This window comes from Saccopteryx leptura, chromosome 1 (genome assembly GCF_036850995.1).
Source record: "Saccopteryx leptura isolate mSacLep1 chromosome 1, mSacLep1_pri_phased_curated, whole genome shotgun sequence".
Lineage (NCBI taxonomy): Eukaryota > Metazoa > Chordata > Mammalia > Chiroptera > Emballonuridae > Saccopteryx > Saccopteryx leptura.
This window is the reverse complement of record NC_089503.1, coordinates 378,529,107-378,547,836: the sequence shown is the minus strand read 5'-3', so window position 1 is coordinate 378,547,836 and position 18,730 is coordinate 378,529,107. Positions and strand designations below refer to the sequence as shown.

At 55.3% G+C, this 18,730-nt stretch overlaps 2 protein-coding genes and 1 long non-coding RNA gene across 6 annotated transcripts in view; 1 reads left to right on the top strand and 2 right to left on the bottom strand.

Moving 5' to 3' along the window:
- Positions 1-5,025: 5,025 nt before the first annotated feature.
- LOC136387612 (uncharacterized) lies at positions 5,026-5,616 on the bottom strand. Its single transcript, XR_010748134.1, has 2 exons — positions 5,508-5,616; positions 5,026-5,402 (listed from the first exon to the last, which is right to left on the bottom strand). It is a non-coding gene; the product is annotated as an uncharacterized lncRNA (long non-coding RNA).
- Positions 5,617-9,351: 3,735 nt separating this feature from the next.
- LOC136388480 (basic salivary proline-rich protein 1-like) lies at positions 9,352-12,757 on the bottom strand. Its single transcript, XM_066360306.1, has 6 exons — positions 12,675-12,757; positions 12,399-12,548; positions 11,050-11,217; positions 10,660-10,779; positions 9,574-10,442; positions 9,352-9,419 (listed from the first exon to the last, which is right to left on the bottom strand). Exons 1-6 carry the CDS (start codon positions 12,755-12,757, stop codon positions 9,352-9,354), a joined length of 1,458 nt encoding a protein of 485 aa, XP_066216403.1.
- The window catches only part of FOXP4 (forkhead box P4), a 57,154-nt gene continuing 48,005 nt past the window's right edge, over positions 9,582-18,730 (top strand). For 2 of the 4 annotated variants that reach the window (XM_066359461.1, XM_066359460.1), the window contains exon 1: positions 9,582-10,072. The gene's annotated coding sequence lies outside the window, so the exon portion shown is untranslated. The remainder of the gene's footprint in view (positions 10,073-18,730) is intronic. The other 2 variants (XM_066359462.1, XM_066359463.1) reach the window with 2 other exon arrangements.

Below are 18,730 nucleotides of genomic sequence, written 5' to 3'. Positions count from 1 at the left end.
GCTTGAGCAAGGTGTCACTCGCTCTGCTGTAGTCCGTGCCCCGCCCCCCTGACAAGGCACATATGAGAAAGCAATCAATGAACAACTAAGGAGCCACAACAAAGAACTGATGCTTCTCATCTCTCTCCCTTCCTGTTTCTCCCTCCCTCTGACTCTGTCAAAGAAAAAAAAAAATGCTTTCCTATTTCTCACCGCAGGTCATCCTGCTTTTATGTCCAGAGAAATCTAATCACGGCCCCTTGAACAATACAAAGGCTAGGAAGGATTCCCCAGCTCCAAGCCTGCCCTGTCCTTGCACCTTGGCTTTGTCCTCTCCCTTTCCAGCACCCCAAGTGGCTTTCACTTTTTTCCATTGGTTATATGTCCAGCCCTGTAGGCGTCCATTGCTTCTCTTTCCATCTGTGACCCGGAGGCTGGCTCTGTCTGCCCACTAGTGACTCATGGGGAGGCAGGGAGGGCTGTGTGGCCGGGAAGCACTCCCCACTCCCAGTCAGTGATACCTGACCCACCCTGCTCCTCGCCTCTAACCTCTCAAGGCAAGAAGAAACCCAGGGGAATGGACGTGAACTGGATTTCTGGGGGCAGGAGGAAGGGCCCTCAAGAAGCCATATGGTAGAGGTAGAGCGGTAGAGCAATGTAGCAGAATGGCGTGTCAGCTGTGAACGCAGGCTCATCTCCATGTAGCGTGGAACTGTGTGTGGATCTCATGCTCTCAGAGCTTCTGTCTTGTCATTTGTAAGATGAAGATAATAACAGTGTCCGCCTGACTTAGGTCGGGTTCCCCCAGAGGCAGCCCGGTGACAACTATTCCAGTCCACATGGCTGATTTAGAAAACCCCAGGAGAGAAGTGGGGGGGGGGGCAAAGATAAGGAAGGGAAAGAGAGCGAGAAGTGTGCGACCAGCCAGCTGTCGGGTGGGTGCAGTCTTCCAGTCTTCTGGGGAAACCCTGGGAGTGCACAGAGAACGCACACTCAGAGTCATCCCCACAGAGCGGGGGAGGGCGTGGGGTATTCACACACCAATTCCCATCATCATGAGTGGAGGGCCTTCTCAAAAGGTGTTAATTCCCTGACAATCTGGCCTCCCACATGGTGGCAGAGTGGGTTTCAGTGCCCAGAGGCTGCCCTCAGGCGAGGCCAGGCAGGCACTGGTGATTGGAGGCCTTAGGGGCGTAAGTGGTCAGGGCGAGGACCTGCGGGCAGGCCGCTGAGGGCACCTGGCCTGTCATCTCAGAGGGCTGCTGGGTGGTGAAATCAGGTCATGCACGAAGAATGGTTAACACAGTGCCCGAGATGCAGGGTTTCTTCTCGAATCAAGATCCAGCCCTAGGCGACCTGGCTCAGGGACCTCGGACTGCCCAAGACCCATGAAGGAGGTCCCGGGGACTGGGGGGGGGGGGGTCAAGAGCAGAAGGGACTAGAGGAGAGAAGGCCTGAAAGAAGAGAGGAGACAGGAGAACTGGGACCCAGACCAGGCATAAAACGTGACTCAGAGCAGTGTGTGGAAGCCCCAGGAAAAAAGCCTGAGCCCACTCCACGGGCCCAGCTGGACATCACACACAGTAAGGAACTCACAAAGACGCTCTCTTATCTCTCTCTGTGTAACCATACGATATCCAGTGCCGCTACCATCTCATAAAGTACACTTCCTTCTCTTAAAGTACAAACAATAGGACCACCGAGGGAATCAAAGATACAGATGAAATGTCTCTGGTGTACAGTAGAGGCTGAATTGGTGGTGGCTGTTTCCCCTGTGAGGCTACCTTGACTTTGACTTTCCTCCTTCACATTGAACCTCCCCCTCAGCGCCAGCGGCTGAGCCCACAAACCCTAGCCAGGCCCTCAAGCTCCCACGGGGGAGGGAATACTTCTTTTGCTAAAAGCAGAGCTCTAAAGGCATCCCCACCTGAGAGGCAGCTGGCTGGCCGCACACTTTCTTGCTTTTCTTTCCCTTCCTTATCTTTGCCCCCCCCCCACTCCTGCCCTGGGAGTGTTGAGAAGAATGGGGGACACCAGTGGCCCTTGGGAGGAAAGGTGTCACCTTGTCTCATCTTCTATCCAAGCTCTCCCTGCCTTGACCCCCAACTCTTTCTCTCCACTCATTGAAGACATAGTTATGACATGAGTTCTATGACCCCCAGCTGATACCTGCAGGGCACCAACTCGCCCTGAGGTGTCAGGCTATTAAGGTGAGAGGATGGGAGATAGTGAGACAGATTCCCACTGGGCAACCCCAACTGGGGCCAACACTGGAGTACTGACCCATTTTTAGCACCCGAAGCCATAACGCTCTGACAGCTATCCTCAGCGCCCACCCAGGATCGACGCTCAAACCAATCGAGCCACTGGCTGCAGGAGGGGAAGAGGAAAGGAAGGGGGGGGGTGGAGAGCAGATGGTTGCTTCTCCTGTGTGCTCTGACTGGGAATTGGACCCGGACATCCAGACGCTGGGGAGATGCTCTATCCACTGAGCCACGAGCCAGGGCCATGGCTATTTTTTAAAATTTTGCTCTGAATTATCAAATCATAATCAAATCAGATCAACATGCATTACTATGCATCATGATGCTGGATGCAACAGGAAATTCCAAAATGACTAAAACTGGGGTCCCTATCTCAGTTTATTATCTAGTTGGAGAGATGAGGCCCAGATGGCTAAACAGTTAACAAACGATACAATGTATTTCAAGTGAAGAGATGCTTATTGAACAAAAGTCAGCCAACAAAACATTGTAGCATCAGCATGTGTGGTGAAGAGGAGAAAGGGAGCCCTGGCCAGACAGTTTGATTGGTTAGTTAGAGCATCATCCTGAAGTGCAGAGGTTGCTGGTTCGATCCCAGGTCAGGGCACAAACAGAAAAAGACAGATGTTCTCTCATGCGCTCTCTCTCTCCCTTTCTCTCTTGTTAAAATTATTAAATTAAAAAATATATATAGGATAGGGGGAAAGAGGTGGGAGTGTAGGTGGAGTAATTAAGAAATAACGACAGTAGCTCCATGCGAGCCAATGCCTCAACTGAGAAGAAGCTTCCATGAGTTATACTCTTCCTCACCAGCTACCTGCCAGACCACCTTCCCCAGTCTGTGGTTGAAGAAACTGAAAGTAAGCCCCTTATTTCAGGGTTTCGGGTCTGAGAGTGTCTTCCTATTTTAAAAAAATTATATTTTATTGATTTGAGAGAGAGAGAAAGAGAAATTCATTGTTCCACTTATTTATGCATTCATTGGTTGATTTTTTAAAAAGATTTTATTTATTGATTTAACCGAGGGGGATGGGAAGGTGGGATCGAAGGTTCAACTCATAGTTGCTCCACTTTAGTTGCTTGTTGATTGCTTGTTGCATGTGCTTTGACCAGGCGAGCCCAGGGTTTCAAACCAGGGACCTCGGCGTTCCGGGTGGGAGCGCCATGCACTGCGCCACCGCAGGCCAGGCTATTGGTTGGTTCTTGCACGTGCCCCGACTGGAGTGGAACCTGGAAGCCTTGGGTTGTATCGAGATGATGCTCTCACCAACTGAGCTACCTGCCTGGCCAGCGCAGGGTAACTCGTGAAGGATGAAGACCTAGGGCAGGGTAACTCGTGAAGGATGAAGACCCAGGGCAGGGTAACTCGTGAAGGATGAAGACCCAGGGCAGGGTAACTCGTGAAGGATGAAGACCCAGGGCAGGGTAACTCGTGAAGGATGAAGACCCAGGGCAGGGTAACTCGTGAAGGTGAAGACCTCGATGAAGGCGGAAGCACTGCTTTCCTCTCAGCCCGGTTGCTCCTTGGCTTTTTCTTGCCCCAGGCACTGCCCGGGCCTCCCCGAACAACTGGGTGAGCCACAGGGGAGAGGGGCGGGGGGGGGGGGGGCCCGGTCTCCCTGCCTGTGTCCTGCTCTCCCCCTGCACAGAAACCCCTCCACGGAGGGGGTCTCGTTTGACCCCAAGACGCTGCGCTCTAATTAATAGAAAATTGTCTTCTGCTTGTCAGGTTATTGTTCATTTCCTGATCCTTAATGACTGATTTTCCACCAATCCGCCTGAGTTCTGGGCTCACAACCCTGGGAAGAGGCCTGGGTTTCGGAGTCCCTCAATGTGACTGCAGGGGGACCTGCAGACATCTCTCAGGGCTGGGGCACCAAGAAGGGCAACCCAGCCCCTCCCCCAGCCCTGGCGCCCTCCCCTCCCCCTCCCTGGGGCAGCTCCCCACACTGCGTGGTCCTCTACTCGGGGCAATGTGGTAAGCTGATAAGCCTCCCCCCCCCAGGAGTAGGAGCCCCCCTTAAAAAGGGGGAGTCTGGAGAGTGCCTTGAAGGTTCCTGGCACAGTTCATTAAGATATCAACCCTTAATGAAATATTTCTTTGTCTGAATCGTCATTTATCTTGGGGAACAGGGGCCTTTGTGGCAAAGGAAAAGACTGCCCCTTCTACCCCTCCCCCAGCCCCACCTCCACCCAGCACAGACCCTGGGTCTTTCTGAGTCAGAAAGATTGGGCAGCAGGGTGGGGAGGAACAGCTGGGAGACATGGGGAGGAGAGAAGATTCCAGAGTGGGGAACCACAGGGGAAAGGGGGGACAACTTCACTGAGCAGGAGGCAATAGACAGTGAAACAGAAAGCCCTGGCACCCCCCCACCTCGCCCCTGAAAGGAAACCCACTGTAGTGTGACCACAATGGCCAGATGTCGGAAACAACCCAACTGTCCATCCCGGGAGGCCGGCAAAGATGCCAGGGCACAGTGATACCGTGGAAGGCTGTCCCCAGGAGTCTTCTCAGTTAATGGCCCAGAGACACACGGAGCAAACCTAAATTAATCTCAGCAACGTGAAGTGGACTAAAAACAACAACAGCAACCAAAAGTAAAAGCCAGGAGCAGATGAATACCTTTCATTTAAAATTTCAAGAAGTCCCAGCAGAACTAAATGAGTAAGAGTATAAAACTTACTCGGAAGGCCACCCACCAACTTCAGGAAACTGGCTACCTCTGCAGGGGAGAATGGAGGGAGGGAGGGAAGGGGATGAAAGGCCCTCCATAAGATCAGCAACCATTTTAAGTTCTTTATTTTTGTTTTTAAGAATAAAGAAAAATGCACAAATCATAAGTGTACATCAGCCTGATTAATTTTCACAAAGTGAATATATTCATGTAACCAAATTTTAGTAAGCACACACAGAAGCCCTGGCCAGGTAGCTTAGTCGGTTAGGGTGTCATCCTGATACACTCAGGTTGAGGTTTTGATCCCCAATCCAGGCATGTACAAGAACCAAATACTTGCCCTGTCCAGTTGGCTCAGTGAATAGAGCGTCGGCCCGGCATGCAGACATCCCGGGTTCGATTCCCAGTCAGGGTACTCATGAGAAGCAACCATCTGCTTCTCCTCCCCTCCCTCAGCCAGTGGCTCGATTGGTCCGGTCATCGGCTAAATAAGTGGAACAACAAATCAGTGTTTCTTTCTCTCTCCCTCTCTCTCTCTCTCCCGTTCTCTCTAAAAAAATCAATCAATAAATTAAAAATTTAGCCTGACCTGTGGTGGCGCAGTAGGATAAAGCCTTGACCTGGAACACTGAGGTCGCCGGTTCAAAACCCCGGGCTTGCCTGGTCAAGGCACATATGGGAGTTGATGCTTCCTGCTCTTCCCCCTTCTCTCTCTCTGTTTCTCTCTCTCTCTCTCCTCTCTGAAAATTGAATAAAGTCTTAAAAACTTAAAAAAAAAATGATAGTCATTTAAAAAGTAAAAAATTTAGAAAGACACACAGTCTACTCCCAGATGCCCAGAAAACCCATCATGTCACTTCCAGTCACTCCTCTACCCAGGGAGCCACTCTCCTGAGTTGCAACAGCAGCAGTTAGTTTGACTGATTTTTGAATTTCAGATAAATGCAATCACACTGTGTTTTCTCAGGTGTCTGGCTTTTATGCTTAGCATTCTGGTTGTGAGATTTCTCCACGTTGCTGTGTGTGGCAACAGTCTGTTCATTCTCATTGCCAAGTGCTAGTTCATGTATGTGAATACCATGATTTATTCACCAAATTCCACTGTTGATGGCTATTGGTAATAGTGCTGCTAAGAACATTCTACTGTATGTCTTTTGGTGAACATATATATATATGCATTTCTGTTCGTAAGTACATAGCAGTGGAGCTGCTATGATATGTTGGTAAAATTTTATTCCTTAATAACAAAAAAAAGAAAGGTTTTGAGGAGGGAAAAGGGTAAGAGTCCAGCAGTCAGATGAATGGAAACAAAATATCTGGGCATAGATGTGTAGGGACTGTGGGAATAAGACCAATGTTTCTGAATGTACACAGTCCCGAGTGCCAGGCCTGGTACTCAGAACAAACTCACCCACCAGCCCATTGCATTCCTGTAGCAGGCAGGCAGCTGACCTTGGGAAAGGGCGTCTGCTTCGGAGTAAGAAGACCTAGAAATAAGTCTTTGCTGCACCACCTCCTAGCTATGTGACCTAGGGTGAGTTGCTTGACCTCTCTGAGCTTTGAGTGCCTCACTTATAAAATGAGAAGAGTGACCATGCTGAGCAGCGCATGAATCAAGTGTCAGACTCGCAGCGGGCATTAAATAAGTATTAACTGCAGTTGTATGCATGATTCACAGCAGTTTATTTATTTTAGATTTTATTTATTCCTTTTTAGAAAGAGGAGAGAGAGAGAGAGAGAGAGAGAAGGGGGGAGCAGGAAGTAACAACCCCCATATGTGCCTTGACCAGGCAAGCCCAGGGTTTCAAACCTGTGACCTCAGCATTCCCAGGTCGACACTCTATCCACTGTGCCACCACATCAGGCCAATTCATGGTAGTTTTGTGAGGTTAATGGTCCTTATTTCTAGGTGAGGAAATTGGGGCTCACAAAAACAGAAAATGAGCATTTATGGTAAGTACTCAATGAACAGGTCACAGAGCTAGACTTTGCCCATATTTTTCTATGCTATCTCCCAACCACTCTAGGAAGCATCCCCCAGTTTTTGTGGATGAGGAAACTGAAGCTCAGACACCATATAACTTGTCCAAGTCACCCAGCTGGTAAGTGACAGAGGCTGAAGTTCAATCCCAGGCTGCTCACTCTACCCCCTGTGCTCTTAACTATGGCCTCCTAGTAGGGAACTGGTTCTTGCCACAGCTAAAGCCCCTGGCCCTGGACCCTTTGAAAGAACAAGGACAGAAAGGGGACCCTCCTACCTGTTCCCAGGCACTCGACCCGAGGAGCCAAGGGCTGTTCCTCTGAACCCTCACACAGAGTCCCTGCACCAGAAGGAAGACCTTTGGACTGGCTGCTTTGATTTCGGGGTGTTTGTTTTGTACCTTTCTTTGGTGAAGCCTTGTTTTCTCACTAAAATGCCCTGTTAGGTGAAGACAAGACAGGGTCTTTGGCCTCCCTTGGGATGGCCCACCCCCGCCCACTGTGACTCACAGGGTGCTGGGAAGTCAGCTGGCCCAGCCATGAGGGGTGAAGAGAAATGAGAGGCCAACCATTCCCAGGAAATCCCTTTGGGCAAGTAGGCCCATGTGTGAGGCAAGGACGGCTGCCACAGGAAGATGACGGAAAAGGACTCGGTGGCTCGGAGAGCCAGCCAGAAAAGGGCTAGGGACGCCCACTGGAGGTCAGCACATTCCACCCCCCACCTGCAGAAACCCGGCCCAAGCTTCTGCAGGAAGGATGGGAAGGAGGTCATGGCCCAGCTGCGCTTATACCAGGGCTGGCCAACTCCAGGCCTGGCCCAGGCCTGTCCACACACTCTGACTCCCACCAGAGCTGGCTCTCTATAGAAGATAGATCGGATCACACAACCGAAAGCTTCCTTTCCCCCCCTGGAACTGTACTCCTCGGGTAATCCACAAGCAGGCTGTACTGCTTCAAAGATTGCCACGTGCTCTGTCCTGTCCTCACTAAAGCGACTCTGATTGGACTCCTGCTTCATCACATACCAACAGTGTAAGCCTGACTTCTTCCGTGCCTGTTTCCACCTCTGTAAATAGAAATAATGGTACTATGTATCGCATAGGGCTATTGTGCAGATGAGTGAGTCCTATGCCTGGCATGTGCTCCTACTCCAAAGTTAGCTGTGTTATTTTGTTCTTATTGCTACTACTATTGTTACACTAGAAAGGACACTTTTCAATAATAGTATCCAAATAAATGGCACTTAGAGTACTTCCCCCAAATATTTCTCACCTAGATATCTGAAAGGGTCCAGCAGGGCCTGAATATGCCTGTGACACTCACCCAAGAAGGCAGATACATAGGATCTGGACCTGAACAAGTATCACTAAAGTGACAACATCAGTTCTGGCTATTTGCACCCACAGGAAAGAAATGGAGTAAGTGATGGAAAACAACCCAAGAGGGAGCCTCCTCTCTCAAGACCCTTTTCTTCCCAGCCCCGTTGGAAAGGCCTCTGGAACAAGAACTCCTCTCTCCCCAGGCCACAGTACTGACACACCCTGAGCACCAGTCCCTGAAGCACCCCTAGCTCACATTCCACAGGAGCAACAAGTGTCTGCCCGTCCCCACCCGCCTCAGGTGATCATCTGGCCCAGGAAAGCCTTCAAGAGCCGCTGTCCTCTAGTCCCCATCCCACAGGAGGGCCCTCCCTGGGTCCTGGGCACTCCTTGATGACCCCTGAGGCAACTCTCATCTCTCCCCACCACAACACGCAGAGTCAGATGAGAGATGTTTGCGGGGAGGCGTTGGGAGGGAGCCCTTACTCTGCCATTGGTCTCTGAGCAGATTATCTGCGACCAGCGTAGCCCTCCCCCTAGGATCTTGGGCCTTTCCTCACCTGGACTTCCCCCTCCCAACCCAAACACACACCACTGCCTCCACCACAATCCCCTCACTTCCCCTGGGCAAAGGACGTTGAGTTTTGTTTACAGTTTAATTTATCCGGATAACTGACTCTACTTTGCACTTCTCTAGGCCGCGTGGACCCGACTTTGGGCCCCTTCATCACTGGTTCACAGAGCACTTGAAGGGAAATTCCCCTTCCGGAGAGGGAGGCAGCGATTGCTCCGGGTGACCGTGCACAAAGCCCAGAAGAAGCCTCCCCACTTCCCCCACCTCGGCTTAAAAACCCATCCCAACCCCCACGCAGTGGGGAACAGGAGCGAGGCGAGGAAGGGCACAGACCGGACACCGGCTCCGGGCCCCCGGCCACACCCCGCGTCCGCCGGGAACCAATGAACCGTGTGGGAGCAGGGCTTGGCCGTACCTCCAGACTCCAGGGAAGGGCTGGGGTTTGCAAAGCAGGCCGTAGGATTCACGAGACCAGGGTGAATTCCTGGGGTCTCTCCACCTCCCCCCTTTTTCAGATCCGCAGCCCCGCGTCTTATCCCGGTGTCCCCACTCTCCTTCCCCTAAGTTTGGTCCACGTGGTCTTCTCTCGCTGCCGACTGGCTGCCTCGCCTGGTGAAAGTTGCTGCACCTGCTTTAGGCGAATTATGGTAGCGCTAGAAGTTGGTCTCCCCTCCCTCCCTCCGCCGCCCGCTCGCTCGCTCCCTCCCTCCGCCCAGGCGCTCGGCGCGCTCCCTCCTTCCCCTCCACCCGCCTCCCCGCCCCCGCCCGCCCCGCCTGCGCACCGCCCGCTCGCAGCCACTCGCAGCCCGGGCTCAGTCGCAGCCCCTCGGAGTCCGGAGCCGGTCGCCCCTGCGGACCGGACAGTGCGACCGGCGGCCGGAACGGAACCCCCATCCTGCGAGGAGGGCGCGGCGCAGGCGGCGGCGGCGCCGCGGGGAGGAGCCCGGGCCGGAACCAGGGCTGGGCCGGGGGCGGGGACGCCGGGGTCCCGGAGCCCGGAGCCGGAGCGAGCGAACCAGCGTCGCGGGAGGACCGGGAAGGAGGAGCACAGCCGGAGCCAGCCGAGCTGCCCACAAAGTGCGATGCCCCGGCGGGGCTAGGGCGCGCGGCGGCAGGCGCGGCGCGGCGCGGAGGGAGGACGCCCCGGAGCTGCGCGGCGCCGGGCGGCGCGGAGGGGCAGCCCCAGCGGGCGGCGGCGGGCCCGGGCTGCGACCCGAGCGAGCTCCATGCCCCGCGCGGGCTGACGGGCCGGAGCCCGCACGGAGCGGCCGGGCCGGACAGGTAGGTGGCGGGCCGAGCCTGGGGACGCGGGTGGGGGCTGGGCCGGCGACTGGACCAACTCCCGAGCTCGCGCACTCTCTCGCCCGCTCCCTGGCTCACTTTGTGTTTGCAAACTGCCCGCCGGAGCCGCGCCGGGAGGAGCCGGGCCCAGGCCGGCACACTTTGTTCCCAGCCGGGGCCGGCTGCGGCGCCGTGACCCCGCGCGGCCGCGACACCCCGCCCGGGCCGGGCCCTCGCGGCCCCGCGCCGCGTCGGGAACAGGTGGGGGCTCCCGCGGCCGGCGGGGGGGCCCGGAGCTCGGCCGGGGGGGCGCTGGAAGGGCCACCGGGGCCCGCCCTTCCCCGGGAGCCGCGCCCCGCCCCCGCCCGGCCTGACCGCCGGGAACGGGGTGTAAGGGGACGCGACACCCTCGCCCGCCCCGAGTCAGACAAAGAATACTTCCCGGCCCGGACTTTCCTCAGCTGGGGAGGGAAGTGGGAAAGTGAGTTCCCTCCGCTCCGGTCTGTCCCAGACTCCCCACGACTCGCCGAGGCAGATGGGGGGCCTCGGGTGCGGAGGGGAGCTCGTCTGGCTGGGGTCGCACCTACGCGGTTCGGGGCGAGTCGCTGCCGTTCCCCCAGCGCTCGGTCAGCGCGGAGATGAAGTGGGAAACTTCTTGGGGACTTGAGAGCGTCAGGAACCGGCCCCTGTGATTCTGTGCGCTGGTGCTGGAGAGGGGAACTGACCTGGCTGATACCTTTATTCACCCCTTTTGAGGAGAGCCCCTGCCTCCCCGTGTGTGTATTTGGGGGGGGGGCAACAGGGTTCGGAAACCACCTGGAAAGTTCCCCAGAGTGACCAAGCGGGAGCCTTCCTCGGACTGAGGTCTCTAGTGTTTCCTCTGGACAGCCCTACCCCCCCCCCCAAACACCTCTCTTTAACCCGCGGTCACCCCCGCGGCGATCCAGCCTTGCGCTCCCCACCGACGCCAAACTAACTTGGCCCGAGCCCGGGTAGACCCTGTTTCGCTAGAAGGTGCTCTGAGCGACGACGGGTCCCGGCCTCCCCGGCAAAGGACCGTGTGATTTCGCGGGATGCGGATTCCGAGGCAGCGGCCCTTAGGGCTGTGGATTCCTCTTCTCGGACTGGGGCGCCCCACTCGGACTCTGTAGGATAGGGGGAGAGATTATGGGGTAGCGGAGACCCTGAGTCCCACAGAGCACCTGGCTCGTCCTTCTGCACTCCCTGCTCTCCTCCAGCCTCGGCTTGGCCGATTTCCTCCCTCGCTGTGCTCCTGCGGTTTAAGGTGTCTGGAGGTCACTTAGTGTCTGGCACCTCAGCGCCGCGGGGCCTCTCTGCAGGTTGACCTCCGAGCCTGGAACAGGGGTCGGAGGGGGGTTGTTTGTGCAGGAGCAAACCTGAGTCTGAAGTTGTCCTCTCCACGGTTCCTAAGAAAGTCCAGGAGCATTTTGGCCAATGCGGGTTTTTACTTGGACTTCAGCATCTTCGTGCCATGCTTTAAGGCCTCCTCCTGAGTTGGCCCACGGCGAACTGTGTTCGATCTGGGATGGAGGGCCCTGGGAGCTAAGCTTGAGTGATAACTAGGGTTGGAGCCTGAGGCTGGGCCCACTGCCCCCTTCTCCCACACAGAAAGAAGGAGCAGTGCAGTGGTCTGTCCAGCCAGCCTGTAGCCTCTGGAGGGTCGAACCACCGCTACAGAACACGGTGGTGAAGACCACCACACTGAGAATTGGAACCCAGAAACTCACTCTCCTTGGAGAGTGGGAACTGAGCTCTGTGGGTACTGGGCATTTCATGCCCCTGACGTTCCCGGTGAGCCAGCCGGTGGATGCAGGGGCCCCAAAGGGCAGGAGGCTAGGCTGTCCCGCCCCTACTGGGGTAGAGGGAGCCACTTGCCGCAGACAGCCCCTGCCTCAGACAACCCCTGCCCAACCCAGGCCACTGCCAGGAAGGGGAAGTCTGCAGGCTTGCTTGGTTTTGGTTGTTTGTTTGTTTTTTAAAACTTGAGAAACTTTGTCTCGCTGGGGTTCTGCGGCTCTTTGTCACTGGGCAGGCCGGAGGGAGGGCTGACCACTGCCGAGAGCACCTGGACAGCTTGCTCGTTCTACACCCGCAGATCTGAGCCTCATAAAGCAGGCCTGTGCCTGGGGGGGGGGGTCCCCATCTGCTGCCACTCCCACTCATCAGTGGGGCAAGGTGCCATGGGGAGGAAGTGGTACTGTGGGCACCCCCCCCCACACACACACACACACACACACACACGCACACATACCCAGGATCGCACCAAGATCTGAATCTCTCCTCCTAGACCCTTTGATCACCTCACCCTGGCCCCAGCTTTGGCACTAAGGTGTGGGAGACCATGGGAACCTTCTTTCCTGGCACTGAGTACTGGGCCCCTGGGTGGGGTTTTCTGTCCTTCTCCCAGGCCTGGGCAGGTTTCCCAGGATCCTTGGGGTTGGGGAACCCCTGAGCCCTGGGGGAGAAAGGCCCGACAGCAGTGCTGGGGAATGCCGGGCATGGAAGGCTGGGCCCGACGTGCAAAGGGACCTGCCCTGTTTTTTTCTGTGTAGGTTCCCTTCTTACACCTTCTTACACCCACCACACCCCCTTTCCTCCACCTTTGGCCAGAAACTTCCTTTCTGGCTGCTGGAAGGTAGGGCCCTTCTTGCCAGGAATGTGCATATCCTGGTGGGCCCCTATTCCAAACACACCTCTTCCTTGGGTGGTGGGGGGGAGCAGGGGAACTGGGGGGAGCTTCCTTTGATCCAATAATTCCCCAAATGTTTGCTGAGCCCCTACTCTGTCTGGGCAGGGACGAGGCTGGGCACCAGAGTACCCAAGCATGAAGGCTAGGGTCTGCTCTCTGCACCTCACACTGTCAGGGTGGGAGAGACAGATAAGACACCGCATAGGGAGAGGAGGGTGAGAGCAGGTGTCTGTTTTAGAGAGAGATGTGAGGTGCAAGGAGAAGGGAGGGCTCATCTCCCCAAGAAGGTCTCCCTGCTCTGCCTCACCTGGAGCCCCGCCCTCCTTACCTACATCCTAACCCATCCCAGCCTCACCTGTCTTCGTGGTCTTTCTGCCTCTCCAGCTGAAATGAAAGCCCCTCCGCTCCTGTCACACACAGGCACAGTGTCTCACTTTCCTAATAGCCCAGACTGCAGAATAATCCTTTCTCCCATCCCAGGAGCTCGGCATAGTTCTCCTTCTCGATCTTACAACTCTCCCAGACCAAGGCTGGGTGGGGACGATTTGTGACAAGATTTCAAAGCTTCATTGGCAGAAGTGCCTTACCCCCACTTGGTTTCAGAACTCTGGAACCCAGGGCAAGGAACTCAGGCCTCCCTAGGGCAGAACCTGGGCCAGAGTGGGAGAAGCTTTGGAACTTGCCAGTAGTGATGGGACTCTGGGGAACTTAATTAAGCTCTTGAAACCTCAGTTTTTTATGTGTAAAGTAGGTCAATAATACTAATTTAGCCCATTTTGGAGCTGGCTGGGAGAGCAGATGGCTAGTACCTAGTCCAGAGCCTGGCACATGGTAGTGCTGACCAAGGGGTGGTTTTTTGTTTTTATGTTTTTGACATTTTTTTATTGATTGATTGATTTTAGAAAAGAAGAGGGGCGGGGAGAGAAACATCTATGTTTCGGTATGTGCCCTGACCGGGAATCAAACCTGCGCTGTCTTCATATCAGGACCACACTGTAACCTCCCAGGCTATCCGGCCAGGGCGCTTTTACTATTAGATATTAGAGTCCCAGCACCGCCAGGCCACGGGGTGGACTGCATGCTGGAACTGCCGGGTGCTGGCCTCCATTTTGTGGAGTGGGTCGATGGAGCCCAGAGAGAAGCGCTTGACTAATGTTGCACAGCTGTCAGAGTGAAAGCAGGGCCTGCAGCATGGTGCTCCTCGCTCCCAGTGTAACCAGTAAGGCTGGAGCCGCTGCTGGGGCGGGGAGAGTGTGGAGGACCCGCCAACTTCCCGCTCCCTCTTCCAGAGGCCTGGATGTGGGCTGCCGCTCTGCCCTTGACCCTGGAATGTGCAGTTGTTCCCTCTCTCCCCGGCCTCCGAAGGTGCTTACGGAAACAAACAAATAAAAATGGGAGGGGTGGTTCCCCAGAGCACAGAGGAGGAAACGTGGCCGGCAGCACAACCGCTCCCAAAAGAGACTTCTATGGTTTGAAACCCTAACTTCACGGCCTCGTGGAATACAAGTCTGGTAGCCAATCTCAGATTAATTTGGTACCTACCCTTGGATGGGTCATCTCGAAGGAGCAAAACGAAGCTTCCCTTGAGCCTGAAGTTCCTGGCTCTTTCAGCGCCGCCTTTCTGGATTCTCCGCGGGAAGTGCCAGTCTGCCCTGCTGGAATCTCAGCAGGAAACTGAGACTCCAAACCTAGTGGCTTGCCCTGCCATGCTGATGCAGCGGGTGGCGCTGAGCGGGCCCCACGTGGAGTCTGGACTCAGGGCACCCCTGAGCTCTAAGGATCAAGCTCTCAGCGTGAAAGGTGTACATTTGGATGAGGCCACAGGGTGCTGGGCCCTGGAGCCCAAGCTTCCAGTGCCTTCAGGGAGCCATGCTGGCCTGGGCTTGATCCTAATCACAGGACGCTCCCTAACCCTCTCTGGGGATCTTTGCCTTTGCTAGACTGTCCCTAGATCCTATATAGCCTTTCATCTCGCCTCTCCCCAGCCCTGGCCATGGCCATGTGACCTGTGCCCCCAATCCCAGCAGCTCTGCCCATTTCCGTGGGCCGCAGCTGGAGCCTTCTGAGCTGGGACCAAGGGTGAGTGGGACCATTGGTTGTTCAGGACAGAGGTAAATGATATTTTCTCTCCCACTTGGAGTTTCCGATGGCACCTGGGCTACCTATGCAAAGGCAGGAGAGGGAGGCAAGGTTGTGGGTTTTCCGCTGACAGTAACAAAGTCGAGTGTTGAATAGTGACCCTCTGGTATTTGTTCAAGGTAGGCAGGGTGAGCTGGTGGAAGTTACCCAGAATTCCTAGCACAGGGAAGGAGGGGCAAGTGATGGCGAGGTGAGGACACGGTGGCTCAGGGAATGGAGTCCGGGACTCCTCTTCCTGAGGGTCTGGTGAAGAGGTTTACTAAGGGGTGGCTGGCTCGCACCGTGGAGAACTATGCATGGAACAGGTGGTGCCCCCTGCCAGCAGCTTTCAAAAAGATGTCAGGCTAGCGCTGGTTCTGACATTCCCCAGCAGGGACAGGATGCCTGGGCTGGCTCCTGGACAGCCCACAGGAGGGCTGGCCTTTGTGAAGGGACACTGGCCTTTGGCCAGCGAGGAGGTTCTGTTCTTGTTTCCCCCACGGAGCCCACACTTCCAGGAGGCCCAGGCCTAAAGAAGTTGGTCCAAAAAAGGGTAGCGGTATACTTCCTTTCCTTCAGGGATTTCTTGGGCAGATGTGCATCTGCACCCTGGAAGGAAGGGGCGCTTGCGGCTGGGCAGAGATTTTGGTGGAGATGGAATGTCAGGATTTGCAGGAGACAAGGGGGTGGTGGCTGCTCTCTCCGCTGGGGGAGCAAAGCGCTGACTATGGAGACTTCCCCGGCTTCCGGAGGCTTGAGCCTCTCCAGATGGGAGTCGGAAGGTCGGCCAGCTCTGTTGAGGGTGAAGAGCCTGTCCACACGGGAGAATTCCTCCCTTAGCAAGGCTCGGGGCTCCCGGGAGAGCCAGGGCCGCTGGTTCTCCCCCAGCTGAGTGCACTCGCTCTGGGTTGTTAGTTCGGCCGGCATTTCCCTGCGCCTCTGCGAGCGCATCTGTGCGATTGGCAGGTCAATCCTGGATCTCTTAACACCTGAGCACCTGAGACCCGACTGCCGCGAGAAAATGCTGGGCTCCGCCGACCTTGCCCAGTGCCGGTGGGGTCCAGGGACCCTGGAAGAGGGGCGGCTCGGACAGCACGGCCCCTGAGGGTCTCCCCAGGCCGTTTGCCGCCCTTCTCGCATTCGGGGATGACCTCGGGGGTCTGGGACTCACCGGTGAGGGGCACAGTAAGCGTGCTGTACAAACTTCTGCATCCCCTCTGCGAACTTAGGCATGACCTCTCCTTTCCGAGCCTCGACTTTCCGAACTGTACAATGGGCGTGGGAGCAGCCGCACACCTCTCCCTGGCCTCCCCTTCCCGCAGCTGAGGGTTGGGCTTCTGGCGAGAAGAGATCCGATTCGGAGGTCTCAGCACAGGTCCCCTTTGTTCCACCGCGGCCGGAGCTCTCCGGCCTCGGGTCTCTCCCTACAGGGGCGCGGCCCAGGGAGGTCTCCTCCTTCCCAATTAGGCGGCGCAGCCTGATTACAGGGGCGCTACCCGACCCCTCCCGCCCGATCCCCATCGAAGAGATTTCCCTTCATCAGAATCCCACATCCTCTAGAAATTAATTTGATGCCTCTTGTTATCAATTAATTGAATCTCGTTGGGAGAGAGAGCTCAGCCGGGCGGCGTGGGCTTGGCCCTTGTGTGCGGCTCCGCCGCCCTCCCCCTCACACCAGGACGGCCGCACCCCTCCTCATGTCTCTTTTTCTGCCTTGCTTTTCATTTTACATATTTTCTAATAGAAAACCACTGCTGTGGGCCCCTTTGCCCAGCTGCCTTGGATGAAGACCCGTGGGCTGGGCCCTGCCTGCGATTCACCCTTTCGGAGCTGCGGGCCACCCTCTTCCTCTCCCTGGGGGCCCTGTTTGGTTCTTCCGTAAATCAACAGCACCTCACTCACCCTTGGGAAGTTGGCCTTGGCCCTGGCCCTGTGTGCTGCAGGGTCTGCTGAAGAGAAACTTGGACTGGGGGAGGCAGATCTGGGGACAGACTCCAAGAGCCTTCCCCCTTCACTCACACACACCCTGAGCTGGGACAGGGGGACACTGGAGGACCAGGATAGGGGCCTGTCAGCCATCAAGATTTTTGTGAAAGTTCTGTCCTTTTTAGATGAGGCATTTAGGAGCTATTGACCCTGCGAGGGCTAATCTGTTAAATGTCAGGGAGGGGGCACAGGGGTGTGGTATCTACCTTATAAGCTGCCTAATAGCCAGGTCAGCCATCTGCAGGCACCAGCCCTCAGCATTTCCAAGGACACTTGGAAGCCCAAACTCTGCCTCCTGCATGGCAGGTGGAGGAGGAAAATTCTGGAAGACATTCCGATCTGGGAGAGGATTGTGGCAAGTACAGGGCAGAACTAGGTGGTCCCCAGACCCCGCATGGGGAACCACTTCCTCCTAGTTCTGATAGTGATATTTATTACTCTTCATCTGAGGGGTGGAGGGCCCAGGCCCAAAGATTGATATAACTTGCCCAGGGTCACATAGCCAACTGGACCCTGCCCCTCGGAAAGGCTGGCCCTAAGGGCTGATAAGGTCACATGTTGACTTAACCTCTTTATCACACGTTTTGAGTTTTGTTGACCCATACAAAGTTTATTACAGGTAAATTTCACGTAAATATCACCATTGGCTCCTTTTGAAAAACCCAAACACTGAGCTCCATTTCTGTGTAGTTAAGGATAGACTGGGAATAGCGTGCCCCCCGCCCATTTTTCCCTTGGCCTCCTAGGTGACCAGCCTAGCCCCCACGGCCATTTCGGTCAGCAACTCTGGGAGATTTCTCCTGTCCTATGTGGGGGTCTCTATAAGAGCTCAGAGAAGACCTTTAAGGAGGTCCCCTGACCCAATCTAATGCTCACACAGCTTCTTAAGAACTGATGGTGGTCTATAATTGTTCTTCCTTCTTTCTGTCACAGAGAGAATTATAGGGTCTTGTGTCTTGAGGGGCCTGTTCCAAGCTGAAACCAGCTCATCCCTGCCCAAGTGAACCCCTCTAGCCTGCCCCCAAACTTATGTACTTTTTGTTGAGGGTGGAAAGAGACTATAGACTCGCAGGTTAGGACCAGAGCAGAACTGGACAGAAGTCACCCTTCCAGAACTCATCTTGGAACAGGGAGAGAGAGGTGTGGAAAGAGGCTGAATGCTTGTATATTCAGAGGTAGATGTGTTTTGGAGTCCTCTAAGTTGGTACTCAAGGTCCCTGTGAAAGCCACACCTAGGTATCCTTGCAGAGACAAAGGGAAGGGCCAGGGCCTGCCAGGCTGGCTGAGCATAATAGCCGGGGCCCCAAGGAGGGCCAGCCCCAGTGATCTGGCCCCGGCTGGCTGGAGCCCCTCCTCTGCCCACAGGAGCCCCCTGGTGCCAAGGGCGCTATCAGAACCAGGCTCCAGATGGCCACTCAAGCCATGGGTGAGTAACCCCCATCCCTTAACCAGCAGGCCCCCCACAAAAGACATCACTATTTAATTAGCCATCTCTGATTAACCAAACTTGGCATTCGCTCCTCTTGCCCTCATCTTTCCCAGCTCCGAATCAATGGCTTTGATATGCTAATTAGGGAGTAATTTAATTTCAAAAGGCCGCAATTAACAAGGGTGTTGTGGACATGCTGTAGTTAAGCGGGAGTAATCTAATTTGCATTAGTAACAAGCAGGGACTAATTAGAAGCTTAATTAGACACTTAGACGGCTCTTATGTTTACTTTCTTAATGAGATGGAGTGGGATCTTGGGTTCTTTTTCTTATTTTTTTTTTCTTATTGTTAATTTTTCCTTTTGGTCATTGTACTAGGAAGGAGTGTTGAGGGAGGCCACCTTGCTAGGGCGTGG

Bases quoted from the DNA above. Each gene is read 5' to 3' on its own strand.
- LOC136388480 (XM_066360306.1), bottom strand. From the start codon at position 12,757: ATGCACATTCCTGGCAAGAAGGGCCCTACCTTCCAGCAGCCAGAAAGG. The intron at 11,218-12,398 runs GTGAGGTGATCA...CCTATCCTACAG, and splicing joins GTGCCAAAGCTGGGGCCAGG to AGTCCGAGTGGGGCGCCCCA. The intron at 10,443-10,659 runs GTAGGTGCGACC...CCCGGCGGTCAG, and splicing joins AGCGACTCGCCCCGAACCGC to GCCGGGCGGGGGCGGGGCGC.